General features: G+C 38.9%; 2 protein-coding genes across 3 annotated transcripts in view; one reads left to right on the top strand and one right to left on the bottom strand.

Annotated features, from left to right (window-relative positions):
* nodal1.S (nodal homolog 1 S homeolog) overlaps nucleotides 1-18648 on the top strand; it is a 111792-nt gene that overhangs the window by 26127 nt on the left and 67017 nt on the right. The gene's annotated exons all lie outside the window — the stretch shown is intronic.
* The window catches only part of tacc1.S (transforming, acidic coiled-coil containing protein 1 S homeolog), a 51989-nt gene that overhangs the window by 12613 nt on the left and 20728 nt on the right, over nucleotides 1-18648 (bottom strand). For both annotated transcript variants that reach the window (XM_018255002.2, XM_018255001.2), the window contains exons 3-4: nucleotides 11359-12238; nucleotides 2651-2711 (exon numbers count right to left, since the gene is read on the bottom strand). In XM_018255002.2, the coding sequence (XP_018110491.1) occupies nucleotides 2651-2711; nucleotides 11359-12238 (941 nt within the window). The remainder of the gene's footprint in view (nucleotides 1-2650; nucleotides 2712-11358; nucleotides 12239-18648) is intronic.

Genomic DNA, 18648 nt, shown 5'->3' with positions numbered 1-18648 from the left:
CTAGACACTTTAACTCCAAATGGATTAAATATGGAATATGATCTAACTGCTGTTTTTAGATAATTTATTGTGGTTTTATAACGTTTTTAATATTTTCCTTATTCACAGCCACACTGGGGATATACTATTGATAATTTGTTGCTACTGGACTTCTAAATGAAACATTGTCAGATAAGTGAAACATTTTTGTCTAATTGAAAGTTTAAATATTATGTAACAATTCCACCAGGTGGTGCTGTGATAACATGCTATATAAAGGAAATGTTGTAAAGTGATATGTTAGCTTGACAAAGAGCCGTGCTAGGCTCGAAACGTTGCTGCATATGTTGCCCTGCTTGTGGAAATAAAGGCAATTTTACTCAAACACGGAGTGCTGCCCTTTTGCTGTGTGACCTCTCCTCCGGCCTTCCTATATATTTATCCTTTTTCCCTATTAATAACATTGGGATCAACCATAATTTTTACTGGCAAGGTTGGTAAAATCCCGGCCAGGTGGCAACCCTAATTACAGGAGAGAAAGAAATTTGAGATCTGGCAAACCTTCACGAAGTAGATCAAGCCAGGGGGCCTATGGTTATACTTTGGGACCTTTCCATGCCACATACAGCAAGGTCCCCATGTCATATTCAGGTTCTATGCCCTCTGGGCTTTAACAAACTGCAGTTCCCAGCATCCCCTAGTAACTTCCTTTTATACACACATTCACATAGTCTTAAAGGAACAGTAAGAGCAAAAACTGAAAGTGTCTTTAAGGAATGACAATATAATGTCCAGTTGCCCTGCACTGGTAAAACTGGAGCTTTTGCTTCAGAAACACTACTATAGTTTATATAAACAAGCTTCTATGTAGTCATGGGGGCAGCCATTCAATCACAGGCTTCAAAACGGATAACAGATAAGTTCTGAAAAATCCCATTGTGTACGACAGAACTTATCTGTTATCTGCTGTGTACCTGTGCCTTTTCTCCTTTTTCAGCTTTGAATGAATGCACCATGGCTACACAGTAGCTTGTTCATATAAACTATAGTAGAGTTTCTGAAGCAAACACACCAGTTTAAACAGTGCAGCACAACAGTACATTATATTTGCATTAATTTAAAAGACTAATTTTTTGGCCTAACAAATTCTTAGGCCTACAAGAAAAGCTCACAAGAAAAGCACAATCATCATTCTCAAGCTTACAGAAGTATATTTGGTGCCCCCTACTGAGTGAAACAGAAAAGGCCGAACAATGCAACAGCAAAGCTATAAATAGTACAGATTAAATAGTACAGATTACTCAAACCCAATGGAGACAAGCACATGACTGATTCTAGTTACAAAGTAAATACTCATGCCGAGACGGCCCATGCAATTGTGGCCTTTGTAATCCTTCATAAAAATATGAAATCAATCCAATATAAATGGGCGAAAGCAAAAGTGCAAGTGCCCTTTACATTGATAGGAGATATTTGTTCTGGACTGTTTACCCAACTGTATGGACGGCTGCCAATGGGAGACCATTAGAAACAGAAGCTGCAATAGTCCTGGCATTTGTAATACGATGTTATTATAGCAGTTCCAATGCACTGACAAGGAGAAGCACCATTAAAAGGGAACTATAATTCAGTGAATATTTTTTGCTTGAAATAAATGTTAATCGTTCATTGAATCGAATTAAACAAAAGGGGGGGGGGAAAGGCCACACTCCTTCTCCAAAGTTAGATTCCTTTATTAAATTATGAAAACAGTGACTGCTGCAGTCCAAAAACCATGTCCGTTTACACTATAATGGGCAAGAGTCCAATGACTTTACTAATATTACCCCATTACAAGAAACATGGCCGTAACAAAGGTCCAAAGATTATTCTGCCCAGGGAGCTGGATATATTTGTGTTTATTTATCTGAAAGGGAGCACTTTGTGTTGTTCAGCAGGGCATGCAAATTGGTTCTGTCAAAGAAGGACTAAGGTGGCCATAGACGCAAAGATCCGCTCGTTTGGCGGCATTGCCAAACGAGCGGATCTTTCCCCGATATGCCATTAAGAGCATGGCTATATCAGGGGTAATCTGATTGTTTGGCCGATGGCCGAACGATCCGATTACGATGTGCCATGGGCTCCAGCGGGATCAGTCAGTTCAAAATCAAACCTGACCAATTGACCAAACGACTGATCTCCGTCGGACGAAAGCTGGCGGCACTCCCCACACACGATCCGAAAATTGTACGAATCCTCGATTTGTACGATAGGATCTGTGTGTCTATGGCCACCTTAAGACAGTGACTCAGGGCCTGAGGCTAAAGGATAAATGGCACGAACAAAACAAAAATACATTATGATATAGCAATGTCTGCCCAAGGCAGTGAAAAGCCCAGTCGCCTTACTCATTTATGGGAGAAGGAAAGGAATAGATTTGGAACATCTGTGAAAAGGAAAGGATAAATGAACTGGAATTGGGAAGGAAGCCCAGACTGGATTTTTAAAAAAAATTTAATTAACATAAAGGGAGTAGGATAGGACTGGCTCTGGAAAGAGAAGGATAGGAGTATAGCACTGGACCTTTGAAAAAGAATCAAAGGAGGGCATGAGCAGATATGTGAAAATAAGGTAAGGGCATCAATTGAAATAGGACTGGGTTTGGGTTGGAGGAAACATATACATGGTTTACCTGTGCACAAACATCAAGTACAAGCGATGAGCTGTCATCATTTTGCACTTTGCAGCTGTTCCTGCCAAAAAAAATTAAAAATTATTGATTATATGCCACCATCAGTGGGATCTTTAATTGGTATAATGTGGATAGAATTACAGACTTTCTGCACAGGCAATGCTTATTCTAATTTCCAAGCGTAACAGCAATTTGGAACCATTACTGTACTGATGGGGAGGAGCAGCATGGTTATAACAGATTCAGGGTTTGACACATTTAAGTGGGATGCGGAGAGGATCCTTGTGATGGTGTGTCTGTTGGTCCTGCACAGCATCGCTATTTTGCACAGTTTTGACAGTATGCCCATGATAGTGCCAACAACATGGCAGAAAATAGCAGTTATTTTCTTTCACCCTAGATGTAAGTACTAGAGTAATTAAAGGAAATCTAGAGACAGTTTATTGGCAATAGCTTAGCCACAATAGTGCAAGCTAGAATGCTAAATTTATTCTATAGAATGCTTTACTATACCTGAGTAAACAGCTCTAGAAACTCTGTTTGTTTAGGATAGCAACTGGCATATTAGCGTGGTGTGACATCACTTCCTTCCTGAGTCTCTCCCTGCTCACTCATACCTCTGGGCTCAGATTACTACTGTGAGGGGAGGAGGAGAGGAGCTAACTGAGCATGCTCAAGCCCGTGCCCTGGAAGTTTAAGCTGAAAACAGGAAGTCTGATACAGAAACCCATGTGTACACAGAAATATGTACAAAGAAATTTGGTGTGTATTTTGACACAGGACTCAGAGCAGCATTACTTTGAGGGTTTGTTGGTGCATTTATATAGATCTTTCTGCTGAAGCTTACTTAGTTTTAACCTTTCCTTCTCGTTTAAGGTGAAGTCAGCAGCTTATTGGGCAGTGTATGGGGGCGCTCCGATGGGCTTCCCCAATATCTGGCTGAAAGTCACCCAGATGTCGATCGGCAGGTTAAAAAATCCTGTCGGATCCAGGATCGCTTTGGTTTGTTGATGCGGTCCTCAATCTAACTACCTATATTCTGCTCAATGTGATCAAATTGTTGGGCCCTAGGGCCAGGATCAGATCAGCCCAATATCGCCCCCTTGAAGGTGTGCATATCAGGTGGAGATCCGCTCATTTGGCGACCTTGCCAAACAAGCAGATCTCTTTATGTATGGCCAGCTTAAGGGGAGCAAGCACACCCCCTTGGAACTCATTTAAAAAGCATTTTCATCCAGACTCTGGTTTTGCACCCTACAGCAGGAGGTAGGGTCAGGGCCACCTAGCAACTGCTGGCACTAAGCTCTGCACTTAGTCCACATGCAGTACTATGCTGGTGGGAGCTAAGCACCCTCTGCCCAAAGCCACTTATTAAAGGGATTGTTTACCCTTTAATGATCTTAACTTTTTAATAAATCAACACTTAGTATGATGTAGAGAGTGATTTTCTGAGACAGTTTGCATTTGGGTTTGATTTTTCAACAGCTCTTAAATTTGCAGTTTCAGCAATCTGGCTGCTAGGGTCCAAAATACGCTAGCAACCAAGCATTGACATGAATAAGAGACTGGAACATGAATAGGAGGGTCTAAAGAGTCAGAAGAAAAAGGCACATAATTAAAAAACCATAAAAGATAAATAATGAAGGCCAATTCAAAAGTTGCTTAGACTAGGCCATTCTATAACATACTAAAATTTAACTTAAAGGTGAACCACCCCTTTAAGTACAGGTCTCTTTTGCAATCTGCTCCCATTTGTGCTCTGTAACGTAATGACATGCAAACCTTCCCACTGGGATCTACTACACAGAAAACTTCAGAATACAGACACTGACGTACCATATTATTCTGATTTTAAGGAAACACTTCCAAAGCTTCCTAAAAAAACGCAATCAGAGTCAACATGACCAACTATTGTCTTATCACAGACATGTGCAATAATATGTTAGCCAGAGGGACTGTAACAGCCGTCTACCTAGGGCACACGTGGCTTAACTGATCATTTTTAACTAAAAAAAATTCCAGTGCAATGCAATGCCAGGAACTTTAATCAGAAGAAGGCCCAGTATAAGCACTAAAAATGTTAAAACAATATATAGCTTACAGAATGCAGCCCAATAAAAAATGTCAGTCTCTTAGATTATTTCTTGCCGACCCCTTCACAGTCTCTCAACTGTATATGAATCCAAAATCAAGCATATATATACCCCCAAAAAGGGGATATGTATAAGAAGCGATCAGCGCCTGTGGCAACAGAAATAAAAAACAAACATATCGCAATACGTTCACAATGTGAAATATCACCCCGTGCGTGCACTGGATGTTAAATGGATGTGTTTTCCCCTTCTCCTTCAAATGACTGTTAATGAGGGTATAAAGTGGCAATACAGGTGGACAGAAGAAAGGAAGAGTGCTTTTTCTGTGAAATAGAATATATTCCAGGGATGCAGATGCCTCCACCTTCTGTATAAAATGCCTACTTACAAACCACTGCCGTGGTATGGTGCGTTTAGCATGAAGCTCTCTCAGGTTTCTCCTTCAGCGCTCACAGCTCCTTCCAAGTTCCCAAACAGGAATACAAACCGATAATAGTGTAACACCGTTTATTTAAAACATAATTAAAAACAATTAAAATTCACACTCACATTTCCCTTACGGGTTTTTGCGCATTGAGTCCAAAAAACAGTTTTTCTGGGGTCCCCAGGGGCAGTCCTGTCAGCTCACTCCAAACTCTTGTCAGCTCACTCCAGGTGCCTTGGTCTAGGTTATTGTGTCCCCCAAACTATGCCTAACGCGTTTCGCTGGGTGTTACCAGCTTCCTCAGAGGCGTCTCTACCATATTTGTTTGTATCCTTCCTTTTAAAGCCCATTCCAGCGTGTCCGTTTGGTTTCCGCTTTCACTTCCGGTTTGTGCGTTCCAACTTGTGCGTAAACCAGAAATAATTATGGTTTAGTATATAGGAAATAGCCTCTATTATAAATTCCTTTTGGTTGGTCGGCATATTTGGGTCTTTTTCCAAGTAATGTGTGCTATTGCATCAACTGAAACACAGATGTGCTGGGCTGCAGGTGATGTGTTCCACAGTTCCAGTCCCCTGCTTATTATTTACAGCATTGGTTTTCCCTTTAAACTATTAAAATATCACATACAATTACAATATGCTTCGTTATTACAGAATGTAACATTTAAAAATATAACATTAAATACCCATAATATTGCAGAGTCTAATGTTTTAAAATGATAAAATAGAATCTTAAAGGGATAATGTCATGGGAAAACATGTTTTTTTCAAAATGCATCAGTTAATAGTGCTGCTCCAGCAGATTTCTGCACTGAAATCCATTTTTCACAAGATAACAGCTCCCTGGTAGATCTAAGAACAACACTCAATAGTAGGAGAGATAACAGCCTGCCAGAAAGTAGTTCCATCCTTAAGTGCAGGCACAAGTCACATGACTGGGGGCAGCTGGTAAACTGACATATGTCTAGCCCCATGTCAGATTTCAAAATTGAATATAAAAAAATCTGTTTGCTCTTTTGAGAATTGGATTTCAGTGCAGAATTCTGCTGGAGTAGCACTATTAACTGATGCGTTTTGAAAAAAACATGTTTTCCACTGACAGGATCCCTTTTACTTGTCCCGTGTTCTGGGGTATTATACATGAAACTGATGCTGAATTTATAAAACTATGTTTTCTGGGGTAATTGGAATTGAATTAATCATGCCACATGTTATGGGATCATTGGGATGAATTATATATGAAATTGCCACTGCATTTGTCTTGTCACATGTCCTGGGTCATCATGGGGTGCCAAATAAGGGTTGTGATTAGCTTGCCTACAAGCTAGTAATTCATAAATAAGCACCTGCTTTGAGGCGACGTGGAGCAACATACAAGGGGTCAGGTAGCAACATCCAAGGAGTCGGAGAGCAACATGTTGCTCACGAGCTACTGGTTGGGGTTAGAATGTTATTGAATGTCCACTTCTAAGCAGCTTTTCATTGGTCCTTATTAATTTTTTTAATCGTTTTTTTAAATTATTTACCTTTCCAGCTTTAAAAAGGAGGTCACTGACCCCAACAAATGCTCCGTAAGGGCAGAGACACACGTGGAGATTCGGGGAGATTAGTCGCCCGGTGACAAATTGCCTCTTCTTCGGGCGACTAATCTCCCTGCAATGCCTTCCAGTTGGCTAGAATCTAAATCGCCAGTGGCATGGCACTCGGAGCGCTTTGTTTTCTGAAGTCACCCTAAGTTTCCTTGTGAGGCAAAACTAAGCGATCAGAGTGCCATCCCGTCGTCGATTTTGATTCTAGCTGGTGGGAAGGTAGTTCGGGGAGATTAGTCACCCGAAGAAGAGGCGGTTTGTCGACTAAATCTCCCCCGAATCTCCACATATGTCTCTGCCCTAAAGCTACAAATGCATTGTTATTGCTACTTTTTTTACTCATCTTTTTATTTTTATTTAGGGCCTCTCCTATTCATATCCAGTCTCTTATTCAAATCGATGCATGGTTGCTAGGGTAACTTGAACCCTAGCAACCAGATTGCTGAAATTGCAAACTGGAGAGCTAAATAAATGGCAAATTGTGTCAAAACATCACTCTCTACATCATTCTAAAAGCTAATTTAAAGATGAACAACTTCTTTAAGGGAGAACTAAAAACAGTTTTTTTTGCAAAATGAAAATAAATGTAATTCTAAGCAATTTTATATTATAATTTATTTAAAAGCTATAAAGGTTCTTGGTGAATGTAATTGCTACCAAAAGCAGTATTCTTGAAATGTAGCAGTCCTTGGCACTCCTTTAGATCCAGGTCCTGTTATACTGATTCAAGAGTCAGTAGTGCAGAGAATATAAACAGCCAGACAGATAATGCTTTCAATAGCAATTATAATTAAAATGTACAATTGATGTACTGTATATATGAATGTTCTTTGGAATTTCACTTGCTTTCATTAAACCAAAAACGTTTTGGGTAGTGTTTCCCTTTAAGAGAAAAAGATTCTAACTCACCAAGTTGGCACTAAAAATAAAGCACATGAAGCTATTAAGTACCCATATTCTAGTAGCAGCTCCAGGAATGATATAATGATTTGAGATCTTGCCATCCCCATAGACACCATGCTTTAGCACATTTTCATAAAGGAAAAGCATTCAGCCATATTAAAATACCTGACATTGCTAGAATAGCTGTCATTGCCCAATAGTTCCCATGGCCTTACTCCTTGCGGGCAGATTACTTGCTGCTTCTGTGTAACTGCCTGCTATTAGGCTTCATTGTTTAAAGCATGCAGGTAAGGGCAATTCTAAGAGCAGTCTCTTGCTGTCCCGAATCAGCCAGTGACCCCTATAATAACCTCTTGTTTGTGGTCACACCACACACTATTAAAGAGAAGCTGTCATTGATATAAACTTACACCCAATCTGTAGGGATTTTTCAATTATTCTTTTTAACAAATGAAAGTTAGAAATACAAAGAGATATAAAGTGGTTTATTAGGGTGCTGCCTGTCCCTGCTCCTATTGCTCTTTATATAGTCTCTCCCTATAACACGTCCAATAACTGCATGTAACCCTCCCTATAACTCCTTCTATTGTTCCATATATCCCCTCCCTATAACTCCTCTTATTGCTCCATATAACCCCTCCCTATAACGCCTTGTTTCATATAGCCCCTCCCTATAACTCCTCTTATTGCTTTATGTAAACCCTCTTTATAACTCTTCCTAGTGCTTCATATAACATCTCCCTATAACTCATCCTATTGCTCCATATAACTTCTCCCTATAACTCCTCCTATTGCTTCATGTAACTCCTCCCTATAACTCATGCTATTGCTTCATATAACCCCTTGCTATAACTCATCCTATTACTCCCTATAACTCCTCCGATTACTCCCTATAACTCCTCCTATTACTCCCTATAACCCCTCTTTATAACTCCTCCTATTGCGCCATATAACCCACCCTATTGCCCTAAATAGCCCTTCTATAACTTATATTGTCCCATATAACCCCTTCATATAGTTCCTCCTATTGCTCCATATAACCCTCCCTATAACGTTTCTTATTGTTCAATATAATTCCACCTATATCACCATATAACCCCTCCCTATAACCCCTCCCTTTAACTGCTCCTATTGCCAATATAACCTTCCTCTACATTTCTTCTATTGCTTCAAATAACCCTCCCTGTAACTCCTCCTATTGCTCCATATAACCCCTCCCTATAACGCATACTGCTCCATATAACCCCTCCCTATAACTACTCCTATTGCTCCATATAACAAATCTAATTGCTGCACATAACCCTCCCTATAACCCCTCCTATTGTACCATATGAACCCACTTGTTGCGTCCATAGTTTCTCCCTATTTCATATATGTTGACTGTCTCCCACCTTGTCCTAACTCCACCCGAATCTAATATTCAACCATCCACACCCTAGACCCCATCATTCCATAAATGAATGTCAGCAAGCGGTGCAGTTGGCAGGTATGCCAATGAGTTACTCAAAACAACAGAATGCACAGTGTGGAAAGCTTCCATGATATCAAATCTAAAGACTGAAATAGAATGCAAAGAGAGACATACACGAGAGAGTTAAATAAATGCATAATGATTAAATAAATGGATAAAAGAAGCAATATGCAAAACAGATGGGCGCTACAGGGTTGACAGAGAGTACGATGTAGGAATAGGAAATGTTCAGGCTCAGAAGCACATACCTGGAGGAAAGTGTGCTTCCCAAGGCACAGTTATGGCCCCAAAGCAAGCATCAATGACTTTATCAGATTGAAACCCTGTATAAAGTTCGTTAGTGAAGTTCACACTTAAAAGCCCCATTCCTTATTTAGGGCACACAGAAGAGTTTACATTATGTATTCTGCCCACTGATAAATCGGATTGTGGTTAAAATAACAGAAGGGCTGAGCCAAGTAAACCATTAAAGGAATTGTTCAGTGTAAAAATAAAAACTATATTGTAAATATTTTTTATTTTGTACAGCCTATCTATTTAGCCAGTTTTTATTTTTACATTGAACTGTTCCTTTAAGGGTTTGGACACTGAAAGCAAAAGGTGCAGTGGTCATCTTACTATGATGAGGGCCTAATGGTGGCCATACGCTGGCCCAAACAGTATGGCATCCAAGTGATTGCCGTGCAAGTTGAACAGATAGATAGTGTATGAGGGGCCGAATAGGCATACAGGGTATGGCCACCTTCTATGTTCCCTTTTTCAGGCCAAATGATCAGAACAGCAAGAAGTGATAAGGAGCAATATGCATCTGCATCCACGTCTTATTTTTCCAACTGATATCAATGTAAATATGGGTGCATGTATATGTAGATGAGTCAGGGTGGTAGGGTAGGTCTAAAAGAGTGGCTAACAATAGCAACAAGGGTAACAATTGTGGCTGATGCTTATTTATTTTCTCTTCCTTACAACATGTATATGTGAATTGAAGGGGGACACAAAGAGATCTTAAAGGAATTATTCAGTGTAAAAATAAAAACTGGGTAAATAGATCGGCTGTGCAAAATAAAAAATGTTTCTAATATAGTTAGTTAGCCAAAAATGTAATGTATAAAGGCTGGAGTGATTTGATGTATAACATGCCAGTCAGAACACTACTTCCTGCTTTTCAGCTCTCTTGGTTTACACTGACTGGTTACCCTGGTTACCAGGCAGTAACCAATTAGAGACTTGGGGGGGGGGCACATGGATCATATCTGTTGCTTTTGAATCTGAGCTGAATACTGAGGATCAATTGCAAACTCGCTGAACAGAAATGTACTATGTGCCCCCCCCCTTCAATTCGCTGACTAGCTCAGAGTTATAGAGCTGAAAAGCAGGAAGTTGGATTCTGGCTGTTTTATTAGACATCTGTTCACTCCAGCCTTTATACATTACATTTCTGGCTAACTATATTAGAAACATTTTTTATTTTGCACAGCCTATTTACCTAGTTTTTCTCACACTGAACTGTTCCTTTAAACCCAGACGTGTTCAGAAAATGTACTACAGAGAAACCTACACCAGGGGATACAAAAATGTATAAACCTTTACTATTAGCGATACATGGCATAGCATATGTGGGCTTCATAAGACTGAGCCAAACATTGTGGGAAGGTGCGTCACTCTCGTTTGAAAGTCCAAAAGTGTAATTAATGTATATTTTAATTTAGTCTCATTTTCAGTGTATAAGCTCTACTTTTTATTCCCTAAGCCAGGGCTGTCCAACTGCCCATTGGCCTGGTGTGGCCCTTCAATATGATTGTATAGACCTCAAAGTGCTCTGCTCATCATTTTATAACATTCTGGCCCCAAATATGTACTATAAGGAATATATAGCCCACTATATAGAACCGGTTAAAAAGCGATGCTCCAAGCGAACCATCTGAAGTCGAGGTACAATTTTCTTGCAGTGTTCTTCTCAAAGACAGTTGTACACCCTACCACAGGAGCCTAAACATTGTGCAAATTGCCAACTGTATAAATAATGGAGTTTTTATGGACAAACCCTGCCCTCTTCCACAATGGACAGATAATATATGTGTGTGTGTGTGTTTATTTTAGTTTTTTTTAAATAAATGTTATCCCTTTATTACAAATGCAATGATAAAGGTTTGAATGGCAAGCATTCTTCACCAAAATAATTGCTTTACATTTAATACAAAATTGGAAATCAAGAGAGGAACCTACGTAATGAGACACGATCTCGACGTCTTCGGTGATGATTTGGCACTTCCATATTCATTCCTTGAGTCAGATTCGTGGAGACATGACAAGGCATTAGATGGCTTAAGTTTATCACTGGTTTCCTCATCAACATTGGTAGGGGAAGGAGGCATGGTGGACTTTCCACCAAATGGGTTGTTATTAGGGTCATCAAAGTGACTTGGATCAAAGGTATATGATGATTTGGGCAGTGGGGGATTATCTGGATAGGTAGATGAAGAAAGGAACTCTGAGCTGGTTTCTAGGTTTGAGGTGCTGTTGGCACTCTCCTTGTGTATCCTGAATGGCAATCTGCTGCCTGGTTTCCTGTTTTTCTGTGGCAGATCTTTTTTCATGTAATTTTTAGATCTTTCCCTGTCATCTAATTCTGTCCTTTCTTGAGAAGGTTCTTTATTGTCCTCTTCCGTCCCTTCTGTACCAGAAACTTCATCTGATACAATGGCACTGCCCTGTAGCTCATTACTGTTCAAGTCTTCCGTGTAGCAGTTGGAGCTCTTGATGTCTTCCAGGAGCAAATGATTTGATTCTGTGTGCAATTGAGGCTGCCTGTCCTTCAATTTATGTTCATTGTACATCAAATCCAGTGCATCCACTGATGATTCTTCTGCTTCACAACCAATGAGATTATTTACAGTGTTTTCTGGGATACTGTTGACCTCTGTAGGGCCATCGTTGCCATTTATTTCTGGTCCATCAGAAAAACTGTCAAAATCCAAGTGGCACTTTAAGGCTTCTGGATCAAAACGGCTCCTTTGCCCTGGTACTGGCTTTGTATCATGGCCATCGCCGCAGGTATTGTTATTGTCCTTCACTGATAATTCAGATACGATTTCTTCTTTTAAATCTAGGGACAGAAGTCATAATAAAAGTAGAGTTACTCAAAGTATTATTGCTGGATTATTACAGTCTTATAGTCTTCCATTGCCAACTCTCAGTACAATTTATTGGACCATCAGAACAATGACATTTCACCTATTCCTCTGTCTATCTAGAACATGGGTGAAGAACCCAGATGCCAACAGATTCACTTAATTAGACCCATTTTTATCAGGACATGATTCAAACTTTAAAACTCATCAAAAAATAATTAATAAAGAGTACTTATGTTATTTAACTTATTGAGAGATTTTAAAAGTAAGGCTAATAAAATACCTGGCACATGTTAAGCATTTAATTATACAATAAATGCTTATAATTGGCTCACTTCATTAATCTTCCATTCTGACCTACATCTGATTTCATAAACATCATCTCCATATTCGTTCAACCACAAATGCATAGTTGTAGCATGCTTCAGTTGTTTCCTTGCTCGTCATCGCAATTAAAAGTCTTTGCTAAAGGACTTCTATTAAAAGGGTTGGTTAACCTTTAAAGAGATACTGACACCAAATATTAAACCTTTTTTACATATATCATAATATTGTCTTTGCATGCTATCTATAATTTTGCCATAAACATATTTACAGATGCTTTTACATTACCCATCTGATCCCCCATGTTCCTCTCTGAGGATGCTGTCATATTTGAACTGCAGCAGTCTGTTAGCATTAGAAACTCTAACTGACATGTTGAGAAGGGACAGTCAGGTTGGCAAAACAGTCAGGTTTAGGAACTTCAAGTAACAATTACTTACAAAAGCAGACCTATGAGTGAATAACATGAGCTATGGGTAACTTTTGATGTAAATTCATATTTTGAATAATAATGTTTTAGTGTCAGTATGACTTTAAAAGGGACCGGTTACGCAAACAAATTATTCCAAATCATATTTTATCACGTTAGTCAAGCAAAATGAACTTTAATTACACTGTATAAATGATTTGAATCTTGTTTCCTTTAGTCTGGGAACTCATAATTATAGCAAGCAGGCAGGAGTCATTTTGTGGACACTGTTATTAATTCAAGCCTTGAATCATCTCAGAATCTTGTTTGTGCACCAGAATGGGGCACCTGATGTCCATCCCCATGCCCTGGCTACACAATGAAATGGTTAAGAGAACGGTGGAATGTGGGAAGAGCAGTGACATCTAGGAAGTGCTGAATTGAAAGTGAAAGTATTTGCTTGCCCCGCCGAGGGGCAGGCAATATTTGATTGACAGTTTAGATTTTTAAATGAGTTTACAACAGCTATGAACGCTTTAATAAAAAAAAAAAAAAAAAAAAAAAAAAAGATTTTGGATTTCATATTTAATTTGAAAAGGACTTTTATCATACAGCTTTTTATGTCTGGGTGACAGGTCCACTTTAAGTTAACTGATATGTTATAGAATAGCCAATTCTAAAAACTTTTCCACTGGTCTTCATTATTTATTTTTTTACAGTTTTTAAATGATTAGCCTTCCTCTTCTGATTCTTTCCAGCATTCAAATAGGGGTCACTGACCCCATCTAAAAAACAAATGCTCTGTAAAGCTACAAATGTATTGTTATTGCTACTTCCTATTGCTTATCTTTCTATTCAGGCCTCTCCTATTCATATTCCATTCTCTCATTTAAAGCAATGCATAGTTGCTAGGGGTATTTGGACCCTAGCAACTGGACTGCTGAAATTGCAAACTGGCGAGCAGCTGAATAAAAACCTAAATAACTCAAAAACCACAAATAAAAAAAAATAAAACCAATGGCAAATGGTCTCAGAATATCACTGTCTACATCATACTAAGAGGGTGAACATCTTCTTTAAATAGCGTAGCTGTAGGGAGAAATAGCACAGCTGTAGGGAAAAATTATGGTTTTCCATTGCAATTAGATTTATAACTAACTTGATGAACAATTGAAATGTTATTTTATTATATAATAATATTTTATCTATCTATCTCTCTCTCAGCCATTCAAACACAGGATACACAGTGGATAACAGATACGTTCTGAAGAATCCCATTGAATACTACAAAGCTTATCTGTTATCTGCTGTGTATCCTGTGCCTTTTCTCCTTTTCCAGCTTTGAATGGCTGCCCCCATGGCTACACAGCAGCTTGTTTATCTATACTATAGTAGAGTTTCTGAAGCAAACACCGCATCATATTGTGATTCATTTAAATAATTTAAATTTTTTGGATTTGCTGTTCCTTTAACCAAACTCTCAAAAAATGTGTCATTTCAATCCATTCTCCTCTGTGGCACTTCCCCTTTAGTGATGGCAACAGGCCGTGAATGGAAGCTCATCCAGATTGCCCAGTGCTTTGTCACCAGAGGGGACATCCCTGGCACAGCTTTCTGTCTGACACACAGAAGCACACATACTAGTCACATTGTTCTCACTTTCTCTCCCAGAGCAGCCCCTGACATCAGAGTCCCCACAGTGCACTGCAGAGCTGACAGATGGAAAGCAAACTAAAAAAAAACAGGCATTAAAGGAGACATAAAGGATAAATTAAAAAAAACCCTAATTTTGTAGTCAATTATAAGTAATATATGGCGTAGCTTTTACATGGTGCTAAAAAATATTAACTTTTAAAACAGCCCCTTTATAAGAGCTCCCTATAGATGTTCTCTGATCCCTGTCTGTGTTTCAAATGAGGGGTGGGCATGCCCTAACGGTCCCTGCCAGAAGCACAGTAGGAGGGGGACAGCCAATCGCAGCCCTGCAGTCACACAAGCACAGACAGGCTTCAGTTCCCTATTAGGTCTTGCAAGCTGTACTGTATCCTACTGCTGGGTTGCACCATTATAAAAATGTTTCCTTTTGGGGCTTAAAATTGTGTTATGTTCAGGAAAGCCGAAAAGCTTGGAAAAAAATACTTTAAAAAAACAACCTCTTTAATACTTTCATAGGGTGGTGCAACCTAAAGGTTAAATAACCTGACATTCTCTCTTTAAAAATAACACAAAGGTATGAAATGGCATAAAACCTTTAAACGGGTTGTTCACCTTTGAGTTAACTTTAAGTATGATGTAGAGAGTGATATTCTGAGACAATTTGCAATTGGTTTTTAATTTTTATTGCAATTGGTTTTTATTATTTGTGATTTTTGCACTTTTTATTCAGCAGTTCTCCAGTTTGCAATTTCATCAATCTGGTCGCTAGGGCTCAAATTAACCTAGCAACCATGCATTGATATGAATAAGAGACTGGAATATGACTGGAATATGAATAGAAAGATGAGCAATAAAAAGCAATAACAATAAATGTGTAGCCTTACCGAGTATTTGTTTTAAGATGGGGTCAGTGACCCCCATTTGAAAGCTGGATAGAATCAGAAGAAAATGCCAATTAATTAAAAAACAACCAATTGAAAAGTTACTTAAAAATGGCCATTCTGTAACATACTAAAAGTAAACTTAAAGGTGAAACACCTCTTTAAGTTAACTTACAGAGGGTTGTGCGCTTTGCTACTGCCTTTAGCAGAAAGCAGAAAGCATTTACTGGTCACCTGCTGAAAAGCAAATCATATTGGTTGCTATGGGTTACTGTTCTGGGGCAAACAGTGTGCCTATTATTACATATTGATGTTAGCATGTTAAAGAATATCCTATTTGTAGCAACTTTTCAGTTGGTCTTCTTATTTGCTTTCTTCTGCCGCTTTCTGGCTGTTGGGGGTCACTGACCCCAGTAACCAAATAAACTATTGCTCTGTGAGTGACAGACTCAGGCTGTCGGCAGCTTTTCTCGGCCCGTGTATGGGGGTCTTTATTCAACTTCGAACCTCTCATTGAAACCACTGCCTGGTTTCTATGGTAAATTGGACACTAGCAACCAAACAGTTGCTGAACAAAAAGCTTAAAGGACAAGGAAAGTCTAAAATAGAATAAGGCTAGAAATGCTGTATTTTGTATACTAAACATAGGCATGAACTTACTGCACCACAAAGCCTAATCAAACAAATGATTTATGCTTTTAAAGTTGGCCACAGGGGGCTGTCATCTTGTAACTTTGTTAAACATCTTTGCCTGACCCTGACCCTGCACATGCTCAGTGTGGTCTAGGCTGCTTAGGGATCGTCATAAATAAAGCTGCTTGAATTCTGCATGACTGGTAAGTAAGGCGGGAGCTCCCCCTGCTGTTCATAAGTATGATTGTTTCCCTGCTCAGCAGTTAGGGACCATCTGACAATTCCTATCCACAGCAGTAAATGAAGGGAGAATTTCACTGCATACAGTCAGGTTTCTTATAAAAACAGTACACAGTTTTTAATTAAATTATATTGGAGATAGGTTTCTTTTTCATTAAAGAAAGTAGAAATTGGATTTTATTTTTTTGCCTTTCCTTGTCCTTTAATAACTGAAAAACCACAAAAAACTAATGCAAAAAGCATTACTGTCTACATCATACTAGAATGGCAATTTAAGCAGGAAGTAGTGTTCTGGCTATAATGTGAGACATCCAGTCACTCCAGCCTTTATACATTACATTTTTGGCTAACTATATTAGAAACATTTTTTCTTTTGCACAGCCTATCTATTTACCCAGTTTTTATATATATACTGAACAATTCCTTTAAGATCCACCCATTTTCAAGCCCTGCCCCTTTTCATATCCATAATTCCATGAAGAATGCCACCAATGAGAGGTGTGTGTCAGCACATGATACATGGTGACCTCCTGACGATGAGAACAGGTTCATTAAATATGTTTGGATCGCTCTACGAAAATTAGGGATGCACCGAATCCACTATTTTGGATTCGGCCGAACCCCCGAATCCTTTCCGAAAGATTTGGCCGAATACCGAACCGAATCCGAACCCTAATTTGCATATGCGGCCGAATCCTGGCGAATCCCGAACCGAATCCTGGATTCGGTGCATCCCTAAAGAAAATGAAAGCAAGGATTTGATATGAGATAAATTTAGGATTCCGCAGAGTCATTCACCCATATACTGCACATCTGAATCACAGACACAGAGGAAAAACAAACTGTCAGCATGTGTTAACTGCTTTCATCTTCCAGAGACGAGAAGAGCACTGGCCTATATTCCCTTCCCTCTGCACATCAATAGCCTGTCCTCAGTTCCATTATATACTCTCCTCTTGTGTTACTGCACAGCCTGCTCATTATCAGTGAATAGAGATACTACTCAGCATCATTACACAGAGCAGTCTGGTCATTATCAGTGTATAGAGATACTCAGCATCATTACACAGAACAGTCTGGTCATTATCAGTGTATAGAAATACTCATCATCACTATACAGAGCAACCTAGTAATTATCATTGTATCGAGATACCTGCATCCTTATACACAGCGGGCTGGTCATTATCAGTGTATAGAGATACTCAGTATCATTTTACATCACAGTCTGGTCATTGTCATTGTATAGAGATACTCAGCATCATTATACAGAGCAACCTGGTCATTATCATTTTATAGAGATACCCTGCATCATTATACACAGCGGGCTGGTCATTATCAGTGTATAGAGATATTCAGAATCATTATACATCACAACCTAGTCATTATCAGTGTATAGAGATACTCAGCATCATTATACAGAGCAGCCAGGTCATTATCATTGTATAGAGATACTCAGCATCATTATAGATCACAGCCTGGTCATAATCAATGTATACAGATAGTCATCAGCATTAAACATCACAGTCTAGTCATTATCAGTGTATAGAGATACTCCTCATCTTTATACAGAGCAGCCTAGCCATTATCAGTGTATAGAGATACTCTTCATCATTATACAGAGCAACCTAGTCATTATCATTGTATAGAAATACCCTGCATCATTATACACAGTGGGTTGGTCATTATCCGTGTATAGAGATACTCAGCATCATTATACATCACAGTCTGATCATTATCATTGTATAGAGATACTCAGAATCATTATACATCACAGCATGGTTATTTCAGTGTATAGAGATACTCAGCATCATTATACAGAGCAGCCTGGTCATTATAATTGTATAGATATACTCAGTATCATTATACAGAGCAGCATGGTCATAATCAGTGAATATAGATAGTTATCAGCATTATACATCACAGTCTGGTCATTATCAGTGTATAGAAATGCTCAGCATCATTATACAGAGCAGCCTGGTCATTATTATTTTATAGACTACATACCTCTCAACATTTTGGATGTAAAAGGAGAGACAAACATTTTTTCCGCATGTAACGCCCCTTTCTGTGGCTACACCCCAATTACCATGTTCATTTTACAAAATGTGGCAGGTTATGAAAGTTTGAAAATATTTCTCCTTATCTGAACTGTTTTGTTTTGTGTCTCAAAATTGTTACAAAGTATCTTGTTTGCACCTGTTAGCTGCTCTGGGCTCTCTGCTAAAAGCCAATTAAGTTAGAA

The sequence above is a fragment of the Xenopus laevis genome, chromosome 3S (assembly GCF_017654675.1).
Source record: "Xenopus laevis strain J_2021 chromosome 3S, Xenopus_laevis_v10.1, whole genome shotgun sequence".
Lineage (NCBI taxonomy): Eukaryota > Metazoa > Chordata > Amphibia > Anura > Pipidae > Xenopus > Xenopus laevis.
The sequence above is the reverse complement of the archived record's forward strand: the minus strand, read 5'-3'. Positions and strand labels throughout refer to the sequence as shown.